Source organism: Ursus maritimus, unplaced genomic scaffold (assembly GCF_017311325.1).
Source record: "Ursus maritimus isolate PB19 unplaced genomic scaffold, ASM1731132v1 scaffold_19, whole genome shotgun sequence".
NCBI classification, from domain to species: Eukaryota; Metazoa; Chordata; class Mammalia; order Carnivora; family Ursidae; genus Ursus; species Ursus maritimus.
In genome coordinates, this window is record NW_024424341.1 from 36,287,288 (window position 1) to 36,304,703 (window position 17,416).

General features: G+C 51.3%; 1 protein-coding gene across 1 annotated transcript in view; it reads left to right on the forward strand.

Annotated features, from left to right (window-relative positions):
- Nucleotides 1-17,416, forward strand: part of ATP2C2 (ATPase secretory pathway Ca2+ transporting 2) — a 58,792-nt gene that overhangs the window by 7,739 nt on the left and 33,637 nt on the right. Inside the window, exons 2-4 of the mRNA XM_040634367.1 lie at nt 8,571-8,681; nt 11,071-11,187; nt 16,830-16,919. Of these exons, the coding sequence (XP_040490301.1) occupies nt 8,571-8,681; nt 11,071-11,187; nt 16,830-16,919 (318 nt within the window). The remainder of the gene's footprint in view (nt 1-8,570; nt 8,682-11,070; nt 11,188-16,829; nt 16,920-17,416) is intronic.

A 17,416-nucleotide genomic window follows, 5' to 3' on the forward strand; every position in this document is an offset into this window, starting at 1 on the left:
CCCGATGTGAGCGTCCCCATGTGAGCCAGCCTTTGCTCTGTGCATCCCAGGGGGCTTGTCCTCCCCACCTGCCTGAGCGTCTGTGTGATCTTGGATTCTCCAGCACTCCTTCCACTAGGAAGCCCCCTCCCCTCCTGCACAGGCTCTGCCCCCCACGCTTGGTCTGCACCGCCATTCCCCCTTTGAATCAGCCATTCAAACTGGTGACTCAAGATTCAAGAAGATGCAAACGGGAGTACCTTCGGAGTCTCTGGCTGCCCTGTCTTCTAGCCACCCCCTTCCCAGCCCCAAAGGCAACCAGCCCTGGTTTCCTTTCCCTTTGCATGATCTGTAGGCTCACTTAGTACTCACGGTATCATGCACCTTTGCTGCTTTTCTTGTTAATGGGACCACCACTTGGGACAATTGCCTGGCAGTGTCCAGAATCACTCCAGGCACGTGTGCCAATGACCCAGCATCCCACCTGGGAGAAACGAGGGCTTGCGCCTGCTTGCAGACCTGCACACGACTGTTGGTGGAAGTGTCATGGATAATAGACCAAACGAGCCACAACCGAAATGCCCAACCACATGCAGATAGTTAAGTGAATTGTGGCATATTGGATCAGTGGGATACTTGAAATGGGACAGGGCAACAAGAGAGGATGGATTACGGTTTTTCATCACGGTTGTTCACGGAGCAACTCAGGTGAATCTCGCTGCGGTAACACTGGGTACGAGGAGACAGACACAAGAGGACATTTGTATGGTTTATATTTATTTCTCTGGTGTTCCAAAATAGAGTAAGTCCACGTGGATAAGACTCATCTTCCAAGGGGCCATTGACGGAGAGTGGGCATGGGGCAGCCTTCCGGGTGCCAAAGAGCTTCTCCCCTGCGTCGGCGTGGGGGTCGCTCAGGTGCCCACGTATGCAGGAAGGCACCCAGGTGCACACTTAATATTTGCGCATGCAACCGTGTGTAGCTTATACTTCAGTACGTGTTTCAGATTTCCCATACAGGTAAATAAAAAGCTTTCACGGTCTGATTTGATGGCAGCACAGTGTTTCATGGCCACGGGGGTTTCCAGTAGTCGGCTGCTGTAGACAGGATTGCCGTGGACGATTTCGAACAGGTACTACCCTGCAGTTAGTAAGTCCAAAACAGAGATTGCTAGAACTGGGCAGTTTTAGACCCTGATGCTGCCAAATTGCCTTCTGAAAGCTCTGCCCCCAGCACCACGTGCTAGACTTGCACCTGCCCCAGGAGACAGGCGAAGGCTGGCGCGCTCGGGCCGTTCTCAGACGCACTCGGTTTTCAGGGGTTCGATGCTCTTTTTACATTTCAAAGTTATCGCCTCCTTGCTGGGAACCCTTAGTTAATAACCTTCGTCCATTTTTTAAAAACATGAGCTGGTGGTCTTTTGCTGCTTCATGAGTCGGAGCTCTTTGTGCACGGAATTAGTCATCGTCCGCGTTAGGAACCGCCGGCACTTTCCCCAGCGTGGCGTTTGTCCTCGGACCTTGTAGCACACTTCCCAGAAGACAACCCTGTTGTGGTGCAGTGAATTCATCAGGTTTTTCCTTCATGGCATCTGCCTTTGTCTGGTGCTCAGAAAGTCCTTTTCATGCTGAGATTTAAAACAAAACAAAACAACATAGTCCGTGATTTCTTCTCATACTTTTACGGTTTCTCTTCTTCCTAATTGTTCTGATTATTCTTTCAAACCACCTTGCTGTGTAGTTTCTCGTTTTAGGGCAGGGACTGTGTCTGCTTTCCTGAGGTTCTCGCATACCATGAGAAGGTGGGGAGTGGATGAGGGGACCAACGAGGGCTCACTTGAAGAGGGGAGACTCAGCACAGGCTCAGGCCGGTGGCACTGGCCACGGCACAGGGCATTTGCTCGGCCACCACCAAGGCGAAGCCCCGCATTCTGTAACGCATGACTGTACCTTCCAGCTGCTGCCCCCTTAGCCGTCCGCACAGGCTCTTGTCCTTGGCAGCCCTCCCTCCTGTCCTGGATCTGGCGTGGCTCCCGGCGTCTGGGGGTATGGAGACCTTCCACGCTGCTCTGCTGTGTGCCCCTTCTTCCCTCCCCGCCTCCCTCCCTCCCACAAATGTTTTTGAGCACCTTTTGTTTGCAGCACTGTGCCTTCGGTTGGGAGTACGCTGGGTATGAGCGGCCGCTCCTCCGTGAGGCTGCCGGTTGGTGTGGGAGGTGGACAGGCAGATCCGCGACGTGCTGGCTGTGGTGAGAACAGGGAGTCTGGGAGCTCAGACGATGGTTTCGTTGTCGGGCCCATGGTGGCTGGTGCGTCAGGGTCTTTGGGCGGCTGTAACAAGTGACCACAAACCTGGTGGCTTAAACAGCACAAGTTCATCGTCTTGCAGTCCTGGAGGTCAGAAGTCTGACACGGGTCTCACTGGGTTAAAATCAAGGTGTCAGCAGGGCTGCATTCCTTCTGGGGGTTCCAGGACGAATCTGTTACCTTGCCTTTTTCCAGCTTCTGAAGGTGGTTCACATTCCTTGCCTCGTGGACCTTCCTCCACCTTCAGCACTGGGAATCCTGTCACCCCCCCCCCACGCCCTGCTTCTGTCCTCACATCTCCTCTCCACCCCCTGCCTCCATCTTACAAGCACCCTGTGAGCACCTGGGGCCCACCCAGATCATCCACCGTCACCTCCCCAGCTCAAGACCTCCTTAATGACACCTGCAGAGTCCCATTTGCTATGTGAGGCCACATGGTCACAGGCTCCAGGGATCAGAACGGAGGCGTCTCTTGGGGGGCGTCATTCAGGCTCAGCTTCTCCCCTGTTCCCACCAACCTCTGCCCCTACTCCCCTTAGGGGTTCCAGAAAGTCATGTTTCTCTATGTGCCTCCTCCCTTCTGTCCTCTGCTCAGCACAATTCCTGCCAAGATGTTTCCTCGTGTTTTATGAAGCGACAAATTGCTGGTCCAGGAGGCGGCCAGTTTAGCCATCTCTTCATCTGTGGGATGGGGATGAAAAGTGGACCCACCTCAAAGGGCTGCAGGGTGATTTAATGGCATTGTGGATGTCGAATGCTGGGCAGGATGTCTGATATCAGACTGTTAGCTGTTCTGTCTGCTGCATTATTGTGTTATGTCTTGTGCTAGGGTGATATTTTATCCTCATGACCTGTTAGCTGTTCTCAGCCACGCTTTCCTTGGGCATCTCCTTCTCTTGTCTGCCCAACTTCTAGAAGGATGTGGGGGCACCTGCTGCCTCAGGTTTCATCCTCACCCCTCCCCCAGGAAGCAGAAGGAACCCTCCCTGCTTGAACTGATTCTACATCTCTCAGCCCAGCTCTCCCAACCTCGTGCTCGGTCCATTGGCCATGGCCTTCGATCTCCAAGATGGCGGCCCCTTAAAACCAGACTCTATAGGAGTGCCCTGTGAGTGCATCTCCCAGCTATGTATCCTCATCTCAGCTCTGGCTGCGTATTAGAATCACCTGGGGCTTTTTGGACTCCTGCTGGCTGAGCCCCACTCCTTAGTTGGCCTGGGGATAGGCCACAGCAATGTATTTACAAGATCCCAGTGGTTCTCCAATTTTGGAGTGTGTTGCAGTCCCCTGGAGAACTCATTAAAGCACAGAGGGCAGGATCCATGCCCAGAGCTTTTGATCCATTAGATCTAGGGTGGGGCCTGAGAATCTGCCTTTCGAACACGTTCCGGCTGATGCTGGCCTGAGGACAATGTGTTAAGGACCACAGGCTAATGTATAACCCAGTAATTCACAGATACATGCCTTAGGAGAGGCCGTTGCAGAAGTCTGAGAAAGAAGGAAGCATTTGCATGGAGTTGGGTCATTTGCCCCTCATCTCAAATGTCACCCCCAAATGACCCTGGCTGCCTGATTGTTCTTGGGTTACTGTGACCCTTACATTCTTCCTCTCCAAGCGCCTTGAGCCCAGTGACTGCATCCACCCATACTGTGAAATTCTTGAAGAGTCAGGAACGTGTGGCTCCCTGGGCCCTTGACTTCCTCTCTGGCTCCATCCTTCCCTCTGAAACCCGTCAGAGCCCCACTCTGTCACTATTTCACAGCACTTGGGGTTCCCCAACTGGACCATTTCCTCTGCTTGGCACCTTCCCGCCTTTTCTTCCAGAGCCCAGGCGGTCCCCTCTCCGCTCCCGGGGAACTCACTCCTGTACCTTCTTCAAGGCTGGTTTTCTCACAGCTCCTGAGCTCCCCCCTCCAACTCCGAATTGCACCCCTGCCTGTCTCCTTTCTAGAGTGAAGTGTCCCCATCACGACTCTGCCACCTGGGGCATGAGTGTCTCTTGACTTCTTCCTTCCCAGTGCTGCCAGATTTGCCCAGATACCCAGTTGCATTTGCATTTCTGATAAAGAGTAATGTTTTCTGTACGTGTGTCCCGTGTAATGTTTGGCACACTCGCATGGTTTCTGTTCACTTATGCTTCTCAGGGACCAGATGCTGCGCTCAGGCTCTCTGTCTGATTTTCTTTTGGCCCCCCGGAAGCTTATGAGTCTCTGCTATTAAAACCCTCACTTTCCAGAGGGGGAAATGGAGGCACGGGGAAGGTTTTGGACAAATATCTTTTTTTTTTTTTTAAGATTTTATTTATTTATTTGACAGAGACAGCCAGTGAGAGAGGGAACACAAGCAGGGGGAGTGGGAGAGGAAGAAGAAGCAGGCTCCTAGCGGAGAAGCCTGATGTGGGGCTTGATCCCAGAACGCTGGGATCACGCCCTGAGCCGAAGGCAGACGCTTAACGACTGCTCCACCCAGGCACCCCTGGACAAATATTTTGAAGAAATAAATGTCTAAGCCCTTTCAACAGGGAAGCAATCACTGGGGTCTAACTCTGTAAGTGTTTGCAGTGAACTGAATCCCCCGAGCTGGACGGGAAGGCAGAGAAAGCCTGGCTTCTGGCTCAGGGGAGGCTGGCTGCCCTGCAAGGTGCCACGTGTGCACCTGTCCTGCAGTGAGCTCCCAGCTCACTCTGTCAGCCAACTCATCTTTCAGCAGATGTCATATTTGCTCTTGGTGGCTCCTCTGGAAGCCACTGCTAGGTTAAATGTCAGCTCTGAACCATCTTTGCTTAGAGAAAACACCCTAAGAACACTCTAAGTCATTAGGTTCCAGACCATTTCCTTAGGGCTTGGGGAGGCCCCACATTGTCACCAGCCCTGGCAGGCCCGCGTGGGTCTGTTTGCCGTGGGCAAACAACACTTTGGAGATCACCCACGGGGCACAGAAGATCACATATTGTGTGATTCTATCTACATGAAATATGCAGAATAGGTAAATCCCTGGGGACAGAGAGCAGATGGGTGGCAGCAGCGAGGGGCTGGGGGAGGCAGAGGGGAGTGACTGATGGTGCACCCCAGCTCTCCTTTTGCGGGAATGAGAAAGTCTTGGAACCAGATGGATGTGGTGGCTGCGTAACATTGGAAATATACTAAATGCCACAGAATTGTTCTAACCACGGATGGTTAATTTCATGTTACGTGAATTTCATCTTAATTTAAAAAGAGAGAATAAAGGAGAAGGAAGAGGTGCCTCCCCCCCCATCAGGTTTATGGGAAGCGAGGACCGGGGGCGCCCCAGAGAGAGCGCCTGACCTCAGTCAGGATGAGCCACTCTAATGGCAGTGGGATGCGCTGGGATTCTCACCGGATGGATGCATACGAGTGTGTGTTCGGAGGGAATGAGCTGGCCACGTGTGAGCGTCCCAGGCAAGGGTCCCCCGCACGCAGGTGGGGCTCGGGGGGCACGCGCTCAGCCCTGGATCCACAGGCTCCACTCTCCAAAACTGACAGCCCCGCAGCGAGACAGAGTGAGCCCTGATGGATGGTGTTCAAGTCCTAGCCAGGGGCGCCTGGGTGGCACAGCGGTTAAGCGTCTGCCTTCGGCTCAGGGCGTGATCCCGGCGTTCCGGGATCGAGCCCCACATCAGGCTCCTCCACTATGAGCCTGCTTCTTCCTCTCCCATTCCCCCTGCTTGTGTTCCCTCTCTCGCTGGCTGTCTCTATCTCTGTTGAATAAATAAATAAAATCTTAAAAAAAAAAAAAAAGTCCTAGCCAAGCCCCAACAGCGCCGGAACCAGGAGGGGGCTGGTGGAAGTGGGTGGGGAAGGAGATGGGAGGCCAGAAGGTAGCGATGGCGAGTGTAGACAACTCCTTCCTAAGCTCCACTGTGGTGAATGAGAGAAGTGAGAGCCTACGTCTCCGATGCGTAGCCCAGAAAGGAGTCGGGTCTGGCTGCATCAAGCCCATCACGCACGCGTGCTTGCCTGATTCTACAAAAGCACGATGAGGGAAGCATCATCGTCGCCTTTGTGCACATGCGGAAATTGTGATCAGAGAGGTTGTCACTTGCCTGAGGTGACATGCTAGGAAGTGGAGCTGGGCTGTGTCCTGGGCAGCACGATGGTGAGGGTAAGCTGAGGCTTGTGGCTGACAGCATGCATCTAGTCGTCCATTCAGTGGAGCTGAGGGCACATGCCTTTCGACTGGCGTCCTGCAGTCTGACTGAGAAATGCTTGTGGAACACTCCCCGAGTCCCAGGCACTGGTCCCCACCCTGCAGAGTGGCTGCACTGTCCACGGATAGAGGCATTTCAGTGATAATCTCTTGCTGGCACTTGTATAGGTGCCATCAGGGTGAGGTCAGGATGCTGAGAGGGGAGAGTGGGCTGACCGATCTGGCCTGGGAAGACATCAAGACAGAATGACCCTTCCTTGTCTGCCACAGGGTTTCTCACCCTCTGCACTACTGAGGTTTTGTGCCATACCATTCCTTGCATGCCCGATGCATGTAGAATGCTTGGCAGCATGTCTGGCCTCTACCCACCAGATACCAGTAGCACCCCTGTCCCCAGTAATGACCAAACAGGTCTCTTGCCAGAGTCTCTTGGGGGCAAAGTTGCCCCTGGTTGAGAACCCCTGATTTAAAGCACAGTGTCGTGGCCATGAATGTGCCACCAGGACCCCCGCAGGAGCCCTGGAGTGACCTATTCCTGGAAGACACAGGACTCCTCCAACTGGCAGCATTGTGTTTCCTGGGTCTAAGAGTTAGTTTTAGCTGGGGTGGGGGGCATGAGGTGGGGTCTGCTGCAGCCGTATGGAAAACCGTGGGTTTTATCCTGACAGCAACTAGAATCTATCCAGTGTTTCAAGCATGATGCATGTGTGTGGGGTGCTGGCGGGGCAGGGGGACTGGGTTTACGATTTTCCGGGTCATTCAGATGCTATATAAAAAATGAATTGGGTGTGGTCCCAGCCAGAAAGAAACAGCAAGACCAGGAACAGCCAGCCAGCCGGGCAAGACTAAGTCCATGTGTGGTGTGAACAAGAATGGAGTGTCTGCATTGGGGTGATGGAACCAGAGCTTGTGAACAGAAAAAAAAAAAAAAATCTGTCTCATTTTGTGATGCACATTTCTCTTAAACGCTGATTTACGGAGAGCTCGTGAAAATTGGGGGTGCCTATTGAATGTAATCACGGCTATGCTTCCTGGTCATGGCACAAGCGAGAACAATCCCAGGAAGTGGATGTGGTTGGCAGAGCGTTTCTAAGCAACAAGGCATTTGGGAGACCCTGTTGGGGACGGGGTGGGGGGTGGCTGGCAAGAAGGAAAAGGGGGAATTTGCCATCTCTATTCTAGCTGAAGGAAGAAGTTGGCCACTGCCTCACTCCCCTTCCTCCTTCCCAGTGCCTGAGAACCTGCTGGAAAAGGAAAAGATGATTATCATGTCCTGAGGGATCGGAATACTAGGAATCACTTTGCAAAAATACTTAGCATTTTCCTGATTGAGATCTCCTGTGCTATCATGTCTTCCTGTGCCCTTCAGGTATTTCATATGGCTGCTTCCCAGGCCTGCCAGATACCCAGAATTCAGCTGGGTTCCCCCCCCTTCCCTTGGGTTATTGCAAGTGACACACAGAACGGGCTGTGATATCAGCTATCATGATCGGGGAGCTTCCTCTACAATGTACCACATATTTGACTGAGATCCCAGAAGTTCAGGAATCAGGATTCTAACTGTTCGTTATTGCCCTGCTCTGTCAGCTTGGTGCGTTCCTATTCTGTTAAATAAGTTTGCTTCAAAATAGATGCATCAGTAATAAGCAACAACTGGAAACAACCCAAAGGTCCATCAAGAGTAGAACAGATGAATAAATTGTGATAGACTCAGTCCATGGAATACTAAACAGCCATGAAAATTAGCAACCATCCCTGCATGCAACTCATACATGAATCTCACTAACACCTCTGAGTGGAAGGAAGCAGACATGGGAGAGTAGCCATTGCAGGTTACTTTTTATATATAAAGTTCAAACCTGGCCAAACTCACCTATGGTGACAGAGAGACCATGACAGCCATCACCCTTCCTCTGGTAGGAGGGGAGCATGAGTTGCTTCTAGGGGCTGGTAATGTCTGTTTCATGATTTGGAGCCTGGCTATATGGGTCAGTTTGTGGGAATTTGAGCTGTACGCTTAAGATATGTGCATTTTCTCTGTGTCTGTTATACTTTGAAAACAGCATATCAGTACAAAATTGCAATTCACTTAACTTCAATCCTGCTTCTTTCACAGATTGGTGGACAGTGTGAATTGAAAGCCATCGAGAAAGAGAAAACAGTTGTAGCTCTGTCACCCAAGGAGGCAAGCAAATGCCACAAAGAGGATTTGGCCAAAGCATTTTATGTAAGAATTGAATTTGCCTTTGATGCCAGTGTGGTAAGGCTTTTAGCTTCAGAAGAAAGCAACACAAATTAGACAGTTTTATCATCATTGCTAGAAAATGCTGCTGACGTTGAACTGTTCTGATATCCCACATGGACTGTCAGCATCATTGTTGTCAATGGAACCAACACTCATGGGGCCCTTGCCAGAGGACAGGCACCCTCCCGAATCTCTGTGTGCTTATTTCTGTTTCAGAGAACAGGGGAACCCATGCGGTTCCAAAGGAGCGGAGTGAGACCTGAATCCACGTGGTCTGGCCTGAAAGTTCAAACTTTTAATCACCCCCTGTTCACACACTTCCTCTTTTATAATCCGAGGTGTTTGCAATTACTGAAACCAAATCCTTACATGTTTCTCAAGTGAATTTGACTTCCTGGCCAGTGCAAGACAACACACACACACACACACACATACACACACCACCACCACCACCACCACCACCACCACCACCAAGCAAAACCTTCCTTCAATGAAGCTCTTCTTTGAGGCTAAAGAACGTTGCTTGCCGTCTGTTTTTAATTTACTTGGAAAACTGTGCCAACACAGTGATATGTGCGTGTGTGTGTACATGTACTCATAACCCACCACACTTTGGGAAAGCAAGTAAAAATCCGTATGCCACAATCTCAAGACAGTTGGAAATCAGTTTCATGCCAGCCTTTTCTTTCTTTCTTTCTTTCTTTCTTTCTTTCTTTCTTTCTTTCTTTTTCTTTCTAGAGAGAGTGGGGGGGGGGCAGAGGGAGAGAGAGAGTCCCAAGCAGGCTCCACACTCAGCACAGAGTCCAATGCAGGGCTCAATCTCATGACCCTGAGATCATGACCTGAGCTGAAACCAAGAGTCAGACCCTTAACTGACTGAGCCAGCCAGGTGCCCCATCATGCCAACCTTTTCTTGAGAATAATTCAAACATCTGTTTAAATTCAAGTCCTTCTTGTTAGTATTAAGGGAAGGAAATAGCCCTGCCTGTCCTAGATGTCTTCCCTGTCCAGCAAATGAGCTTGGTTTTCTTTCTCTTTTGAAATGAATCTAGAAATCAGTTCAGCTTTCCCTGTCACCTCTTTCACCCCGTACAGCCTTCTTGTTGCTGACTTTTTAAAAACGAGGATACCTTTGCTGCAGGCAGAATAACAAGGTTGGCTTACATAATTATCGATTTAATATTAGTTTGTGTAAAGGGCTTGAAATTGTATCTGGCACGATGTACGTACGATACAATAATTTCTAATAGTTTCTAAGGAGGGGCCTTTTTCCTATTGTGTTTTTTAATTTTTAATTATGGTAAAATGTACAACGTGAAATTTGCCATCTTAGCCATTGTTGAGGGTACAGTTCAGGAGTATTGAGCCCATTTGGTGCAACCAGCCTCCAGAACTCTTTGCATCTCGTACAACGGAGGCTCCGTCCCCATGAGACAGTAACTCCCCACTGCACGCTACGCAGCCCCTGGCACCCACCTCCTCCTCTTCACCTCCGGGAATCTGACTACTGAAGCCGCCTCAGGTAAGTGGGATCGTAGAGCCCGCCTTCTCCGGACTGGTGTACCAGCCACCGACGGCACCTGAGCTGCTCCCACCGCTTGGCTATGGAGAGTAAAGCTACTACGGGCACCTGGGTGGCTCAGTAGGTGAAGCCTCTGACTCGACTCTTGGTTTCAGTTCAGGTCATGGTCTCAGGGTCATGGGATGGAGCCCTGCGTCGTTGGACTCCACGCTCAGCAGGCAGTCTGCTTGAGATTCTTTCCCCCTCTTTTCCCTCCCCCTTTGACCCCCCCAACTCACATCCTCCCTCTCTCTCTCTCTCAAATAAATAAACAGATAAAAATCTTTGGGGAAAAAAAAGAATAGCGCTGCTGTGAACATGGGTACACATACATCCCGTCAAGACCCACTTCTTTTGGTATCTATACGCCCAGAAGGGTAACTCCTGCATCATGTGGGGATTCTATTTTTAATTTTTTGAGGAATCCCTATACTGTGATGTATAGCGGCTGTACCATTTCGGGTTCCCTAGGCCTATTTTTTTTTTTTTTAAAGAAGAAGATATAAGCATTTCTATGTTTCTGGAATTTCCTACTACAACCCCACTTCTTGAAATCTAGGCTCAAGGTGGTCTTTTCTGCTGGGGGGCAGAAGTGCAGTCTAGTTGAGAAAGAACTGGACTGTGGGTGTTCCTTCTCTCTCTGTTCCTATTTGCTCGGGGTCTTTGAACAAGTTCCTTCTCCTTTGTGGACAGCCCGATTTCCTGGTCCGTGTTCGAAGTGGCTGGCTTCCGAAGTGGGAGTTCTGTGAGGTGGGCTCCCTGGTCCTTTAGGGCCCATCAGTGAGCCTGTGCTTAACTGTGTCCTTCCAGGTGGACTTACAAAATGGGCTGTCCGAGTTCTCCGTGTCGCAACGGAGGCAGGTCCACGGCTGGAATGAGTTTGTCGCTGATCACACCGAACCGGTGTGGAAGAAGTATCTCGATCAGGTAGGTGTCATCCCTTGCATGAACCCGTGCAAACCGGAGAGGGCGGGATAATCATTCATTCTTTAAATACTGATTGGGGGTGTCCTTGGACCAGTCTTGGTGTGCAGGGGTACAAAGATAAAGAAGGCTCCCTGCTCATTCAGGCTGGTTTTAGCCAGCAGGAGGGGTGGCCATGAGTAGATCAGTAAGTACCCGGGCAGCCATGAGCTTGAGTAATAGTTGTTTCCTTCATTGGGGGGTTTTCAAATGCTGGGCACCATGCTGAGTGAGTAAATAAGTAAGCATTAACTCACTTCATCTTCCTCTTAATCTTCATTTTGAGATGAGGAGGATGAACAGAGAAGTTGAAATATTTCCCCCAGGCTGTGTAGGGTTGGTAGGTTTAGCAAATAAAGATACAGAATGCCTTGTTAAATTTGAATTTCAGATAAGTACGGTTTTTTTTGTTGTTGTTGTTGTTGTTTTAGTATAAGTATGTCCCAAATGTTGCATGGAATATAATTATAACCAAAAAATGTCCCTTGTTTGTCTGAAATGCAAAGTTAACTGGCTGTCCTATAGTCTGGCATCTGGAGCCCGATGTCCGACGGCAGTAAGTGGCATGCTAGGGGGTAAGGCCAGCCAGCTGGCTGCAGAGCTCCTGCCCTTCCTCGCCTCTGCTCTCGGTGCTGGCACTGTGCCGAATGGCTTGCACACAAGTCGGATGCCTAGAAGCCACTGGGAGGAGGAAAGAAAAAGGTGAAATATACATGGCTGCAAGTTGTGGTCTAGAAGTTAGCACACCCACCACCTACCCAGTATCTGTTCAGAAACCTCAGTTAGCAGGTTGACTACCCCAGATACCCGAGGGCATTCAGACTGCCTCGGTTTCCCCTCCTGGTCTCCTGAACTCCCTCGCATCCCTGACTCTTGTCCCTCCAGTCTGTGGTTCCTGGGCTGCCCCCAGGCTTCAGCTGCCTTCCTATTGGCTCAGCGTTTAAAGCTTCATGATTGGTTGGTGAGGGACCAATCACAGCCCTCCTTGCAGCATCCTCAAGATCTCCTCTACTCTAGTCCCCACGCCACTCATTGGTCAGGTCTCTGCACGCAGGGGCTATGATTCCTTGACGCATTTGGCACCAAAATCAGCTTCTGGGTGCACAGGTGGCTCCAGCCAGCCCAAAAGCTTCCCGGAACCCCAGGGTTGGAAGGCAGCTGCGGCGGCTCCTGGAAGCTGCAGTTCAGGGAAGCAAGCTGACCCAGGCGGTGGGGATGGACAGTCTCCCTTCTGCCCTTGGGCCTCGGTCAGCCCTGCTCTGGCAGCCTCTTCTGCCAGGTCCGCTCTCCCGTTTCTGCAGCCATCCTCCTTTCTGCCTCTTACCCTGTTAAAACTCCTACAGACTCCAGCCCGGGCCTTTCCAGAAATAAGATCTCTTCAGTTTCTTAGAGCAGGGAACCTGCTTATTCATCTTAGCCTTGTCAGTTCAGGGGTGCGTCTGTGGGCATCTTCGCAGGATTGGAAGGCTGCTCCCGATGGCCGTGTTTTTCCATCCTCAACGAGTATGGAAAATTGTCTGTGCACACCTATGAATTCTTTACGTTGGTTGAGCACTTGCTCTGTGCCAGATGTTAGGATTATCCTGCCCACGTCCTCCAGTGACAGGGAGCTCCCCACAAGGCAGCCCTACTTCTCTGTCTCAAGAGAATCACCATTAGGAATCCTACCTGAGCTTGACCCAAGACCTGTTGCCCCAGAATCATAAGGCAGAGGTAGATTCGAATCAGGCCACCAGGGTTCAAATCCCAGTTTCTAGCCTTGTGACTTTGAGGAAGTTATTGAACCTCCCTGAGCCCCAGTTGTCCCTGTCTAGAAAATGGGTCTAATAAATACCTACCGTTCTGAGTGTTACAAGAGACGAGCACAGCTTAGCGCATGTTAAGGACTTAATACACGTTGTGCCCCCCATGCCATGTCTACCAGTTGGCCCTAATTGAAGCATAGCGGTTAAGAGCACAGGTTTTTGGATCAGGCTAACCTACAAGAATCCTTGGGACAGTTCAGTTTCTTTCAGAGTCTCAGGTCCCTCATTTTTCCAGCAGGGATACCGAACAGTACCTGTGTGGTCGGGTTAGGAAGAGGCTAAGCAATGGTGCCGCTGAAGCCTTTAGCACAGAGCAGGGCACGTGGGAGGTGCATAAATGTCGGTTGGCTTTATTGTTACTGTGGATCCAGTGTATTGCCCATCCCCCACCCAGGAAGGCTTCGGCAGACCCGCTTTCTGCCTGTCTCCCTTTATGTGTGTGCTTCAAAGGGCCCCGAGCCAGGAAGAGTCCAGCCATCCTCGGCCAGAGCAGCACATGTGGTAGGACCTTCGCCTTGGGTCGGGCACCTGTTTGCTGGGACTCACGGTGACTCGTTTGTGTTGGATGAGACTGGGCAGGGGCTGGGGATGGTGTGAAGGTGGGGAAGGAAGGGGACTGGTGATGTCAGTGTTGAAGAACTGCCCAGGTCCAGCTCAGGAGAGGGCTGAGCCCGTGGGATCAGAATTGGGGTTCAAAGTGGCACCTGGTCCAGGTCTGGCTAGAGACCAGCACCTGGTCCCAGCACTCAGTGGCCCCAGCCAGAACTGCACACCCCTGCGCTAGCCCTGAGCCCATGGCTGGAGGGACCTGTTGTCCAGAGATAGTCCCGCTGCTCCCAAAGTCCCAGGTGGGTGTAGTCTGAGGGGAGGGGAGGGCAGGGAGCCAGGTGGCATTATGGAAGTGACCTGGACAGGAAGACTTGCACCTGAGGGAGGACGGACCTAGTGCTGATCTCTGCTCTGCTATGTGACCTTGAGCAGGAGTTCCCACACCACCAAGCCTCGAGTTTCCTCACCTAAAAATGGGTGCTCGCTGCTTCATTCACTCATTCATTCTAGGTAAATGCTTTTTATGTTCCTGGCTATGGGCTAGGCACTGCGCATAGAACAGCAGCCAGACCAACTTTCTGCTTTTGGGAAGACGGACAGACAGCTGCATACATAATACATCAGCCAGTGAGTGGTGGTGGGGGGAAATGAGACAGGACAGGTGCTAGAAAGTGATCACAGCGGAGCCGTTTGACTGGTGCCCGGAGGGGCTGATCTTTGAGCAGAGACCTGAAAGAAGTGAAGAAGGGAGCCATGTAAGGGTCTGGAGGAAGGATGTGCAGGAGGGGGGGACTGCAAAGGCCCTGAGGCAGGAGAGGCCAGGCTCCTGTGAGGCTAACTGAGCTTCAGAAGGTGGCCTGGAGAATTTGGGTGCTGATGTGTGCTGGGTGTTCGGCCCCTGTTTGCACGTCTCTCACCTCACTTCTATCCAACCGGATGGCAAGCCTGTGATGGGCTCAGGGCTGAAATGACATCTTACTCGAAGCTCTCCTGGACTGAGGCATTCCTCTCTGTACTAGGTTGAATAGTGTCCCCCTCAAACTCACATCTACCTGGAGCCTCAGAATAGCACCTTATTTGGAAATAAGGTCTTTGCAGATGTGACTAGTTCAGATGAGGTCCTACTGGGTTGGGGTGGCCCTAAATCCAATGCCTGGTGTCGTTGATAAGAAGAGGGGAGATACATGGAGACACCCACAGGCAAGAGAAGGCCATGTGACCACAGAACAGAGACTGGAGGGCTGTGTCTACAAGCCAAGAACACCACGGACGGCTGGCCACCCCCAGAGGCTGGAAGAGGCAGGAAGGATTCTCTCCCAGAACCTCCAGAGAGACTTCGGCCCTACCCACACCTTCATGTGGAGTTCTGGCCTCTGGGAGTGAGAGGGACGCCGCCTACGTTGTTTCAAGCCCCAGGCTGCGGTCATTCATCGCAGCAGCCCTGACGTAATGCACCGTCCGCTGGGCTTTCCCGAGCTCATGTTCCCTCTGCTCTTGCGCTTCAGCCTCCCTGGATTTCTGGGGAAAGGGTGTGTCCGCCTCCACTGGCGAGTGTGTGGCCTTGGCCGGGAGCTCTGCCAGGCAGTGCCGAGTGCACCCCTCCCTCTGCCAGCTCCCCCAGACCCGCCCACATCCAGCGCTGTCAGATGCTGTGAGAACGTCACTGGCCAAAACCTTTCTTTCAGTCTTTCATTAGGGAAAATTTCAGAACTATGCCTAAGTAGAGAGAACGATATAATGACCCCCACATACCCATTATCTGCCTTCAATAATTACCCATTCATATGGCCCACTTTTATCCCTCCCTTTTTCTCTGCAGCATTTTAAAACAAATTCTGGATACGGAATCCTTTTGCCGTCTGTCCTTTGTTATGTATCTCTATCATCAGAGGACATTTCCTTTTTCTTGCTTTTTTTTTTTTTAAAACCATAGCAGCAATGCTCTTGTCCCGCTAGTACGTTATCACTTCATTGGCCTGGTCCACTTCAGGTGGCGGGTCCACAGTCCGTGTTCCCCACATGCCTCAGAGATGCCTCTTTACAGTTGATTTGTTCCAAGTAGAGTGTGAACAGATCCTACCCTTTGCTTTTGGGTGACGTGTCCCTTAAACTGTTTTAATCTAAGGCCTTTTTCTAATCTGTAACTTCATGCCCACGGAGTGGTTTACGAAGCCCACAAACTTAACTGACAGTTTACTCGTATATAGAAGTCTTCACCCTTCAGGAGAAGCCTGTAGCTGATTGAATAAGGTCCTTCTCAGAAACGTTGATGCACATTTCAAGATCTTGATACAATCATAGAAAAATCGTAGCTAAGAAAGTGGAATGTCTTCAGGTTGCTCAGTCTTGACGATTCAAAACAGATGCCGTGGCTGACTCGGGGCTGCTGGTGAGCTGACCACAAAGTGTCCTGTCCCTCTTTCAGAGGAGATGAAGCACAGCAAGTCTGGGGTGGGGAGTAAGGGGCGTTAAATCCCTTCATGCACCACACTGGCATGATATTGACGTGCTTCTGTTCGTGAGTAGCATGAATCACACATCTGATCATGTTTCTCTTTCTGCCTTGGCTGCTGGGAAGCTCAAGGCCAAGTGTGCAGCCCCATGTGAAACCCTGAAAATAGGACTTGCATATCGATAATTTAATTCTTACTTTGATCCTGATCTTTGGCCCACTCTCCCTCTTCCTGCTTTTGTGTGTTCGCGTTACGTTTCCTTTCATTCGTCTGTAACATGAGCTACTATACCATGTAATAGATGTGTGAAATGTGGGAGTAGATACATAAAGCAATAAGGTAAAAATCCTTTTGGGAAGTTTCTGTGGCACCCATTCACAGGAAGGACATCATCGGAGCCCCAAGAGGCAGTTATGGGAACAGGTTGGTGTGATTGGAATACATGGCATTGGGAGCTGGCGTAGCAAAGGGGACCCCTTGGCCACACTGGACCAGAGCTGGCAAGCCACCAGAGGGGCTGGGTCCTGACCTGGAGTGTCATGGAGACGTGGCAGGGTGAGACCAAGAACTCCAATGCAGGGCCAGGGCTGCTCTCTGGACAGGCACAATGTTGAATGAGTCCCGGGAGCCAGTGTCTGTGAAACTGCACAGTGGGATTTCAGGTGGAGGAGAACCTTTGGAGGGGGCGGTCTTCCTCCCGAGCCCTGGGGTCCCTGTAGTGCTGGCCTGGAAGCCCGGCCCTGAGCAAAAACAAAAGAACCCACCCCCACCACCCCGCTGCCCTGTGTTCTCTCTGCAGTTTAAGAACCCCCTGATCCTGCTGCTCCTGGCCTCCGCCCTGGTGAGCGTCCTCACGAAGGAGTACGAGGACGCCGTCAGTATCGCCGTGGTGAGTGTGGGGGGCAGCGCCGGCTCCCAGACCCCACGGCCAAGGGCCTTGCAGAGTCTTCGCCTGTTTTATTATGCAAAGAAAAAGAGTGTGGCTGTAGAGGAAAAAAAACAGGAAATACAGCAGAAAGAAAGCAAATCCCCTGTCCTTCTCTGCCCCCCATGGAGGTGTCCTCGGTCATTTTGCCATCACTGCCTTGGCGGATACCTGGGGGGCTTCTAGTTCCTTGCTGTTGGGAACAACGTGGCAGTGAACTCCTCTTCGTGACCCCGCTGTGCATGCAGTAGAAGGAGCTGTGGTTTGTAAGCCGTTCCACAGACGTAACCACTGAGCACCCTTCTAAAAAGAATTTTTTCTTAATTTAGGTGAAAGTCACATGATTAAAAAATTAACCATTTTAAAGTGTACAATCCAGTAGCATTTAGTGCGTTCACAACGTTGTGCAACCCACAGCTCTTCCGAGGGCCAAAATACTTCATTGCCCTAGAGGGGGCCCC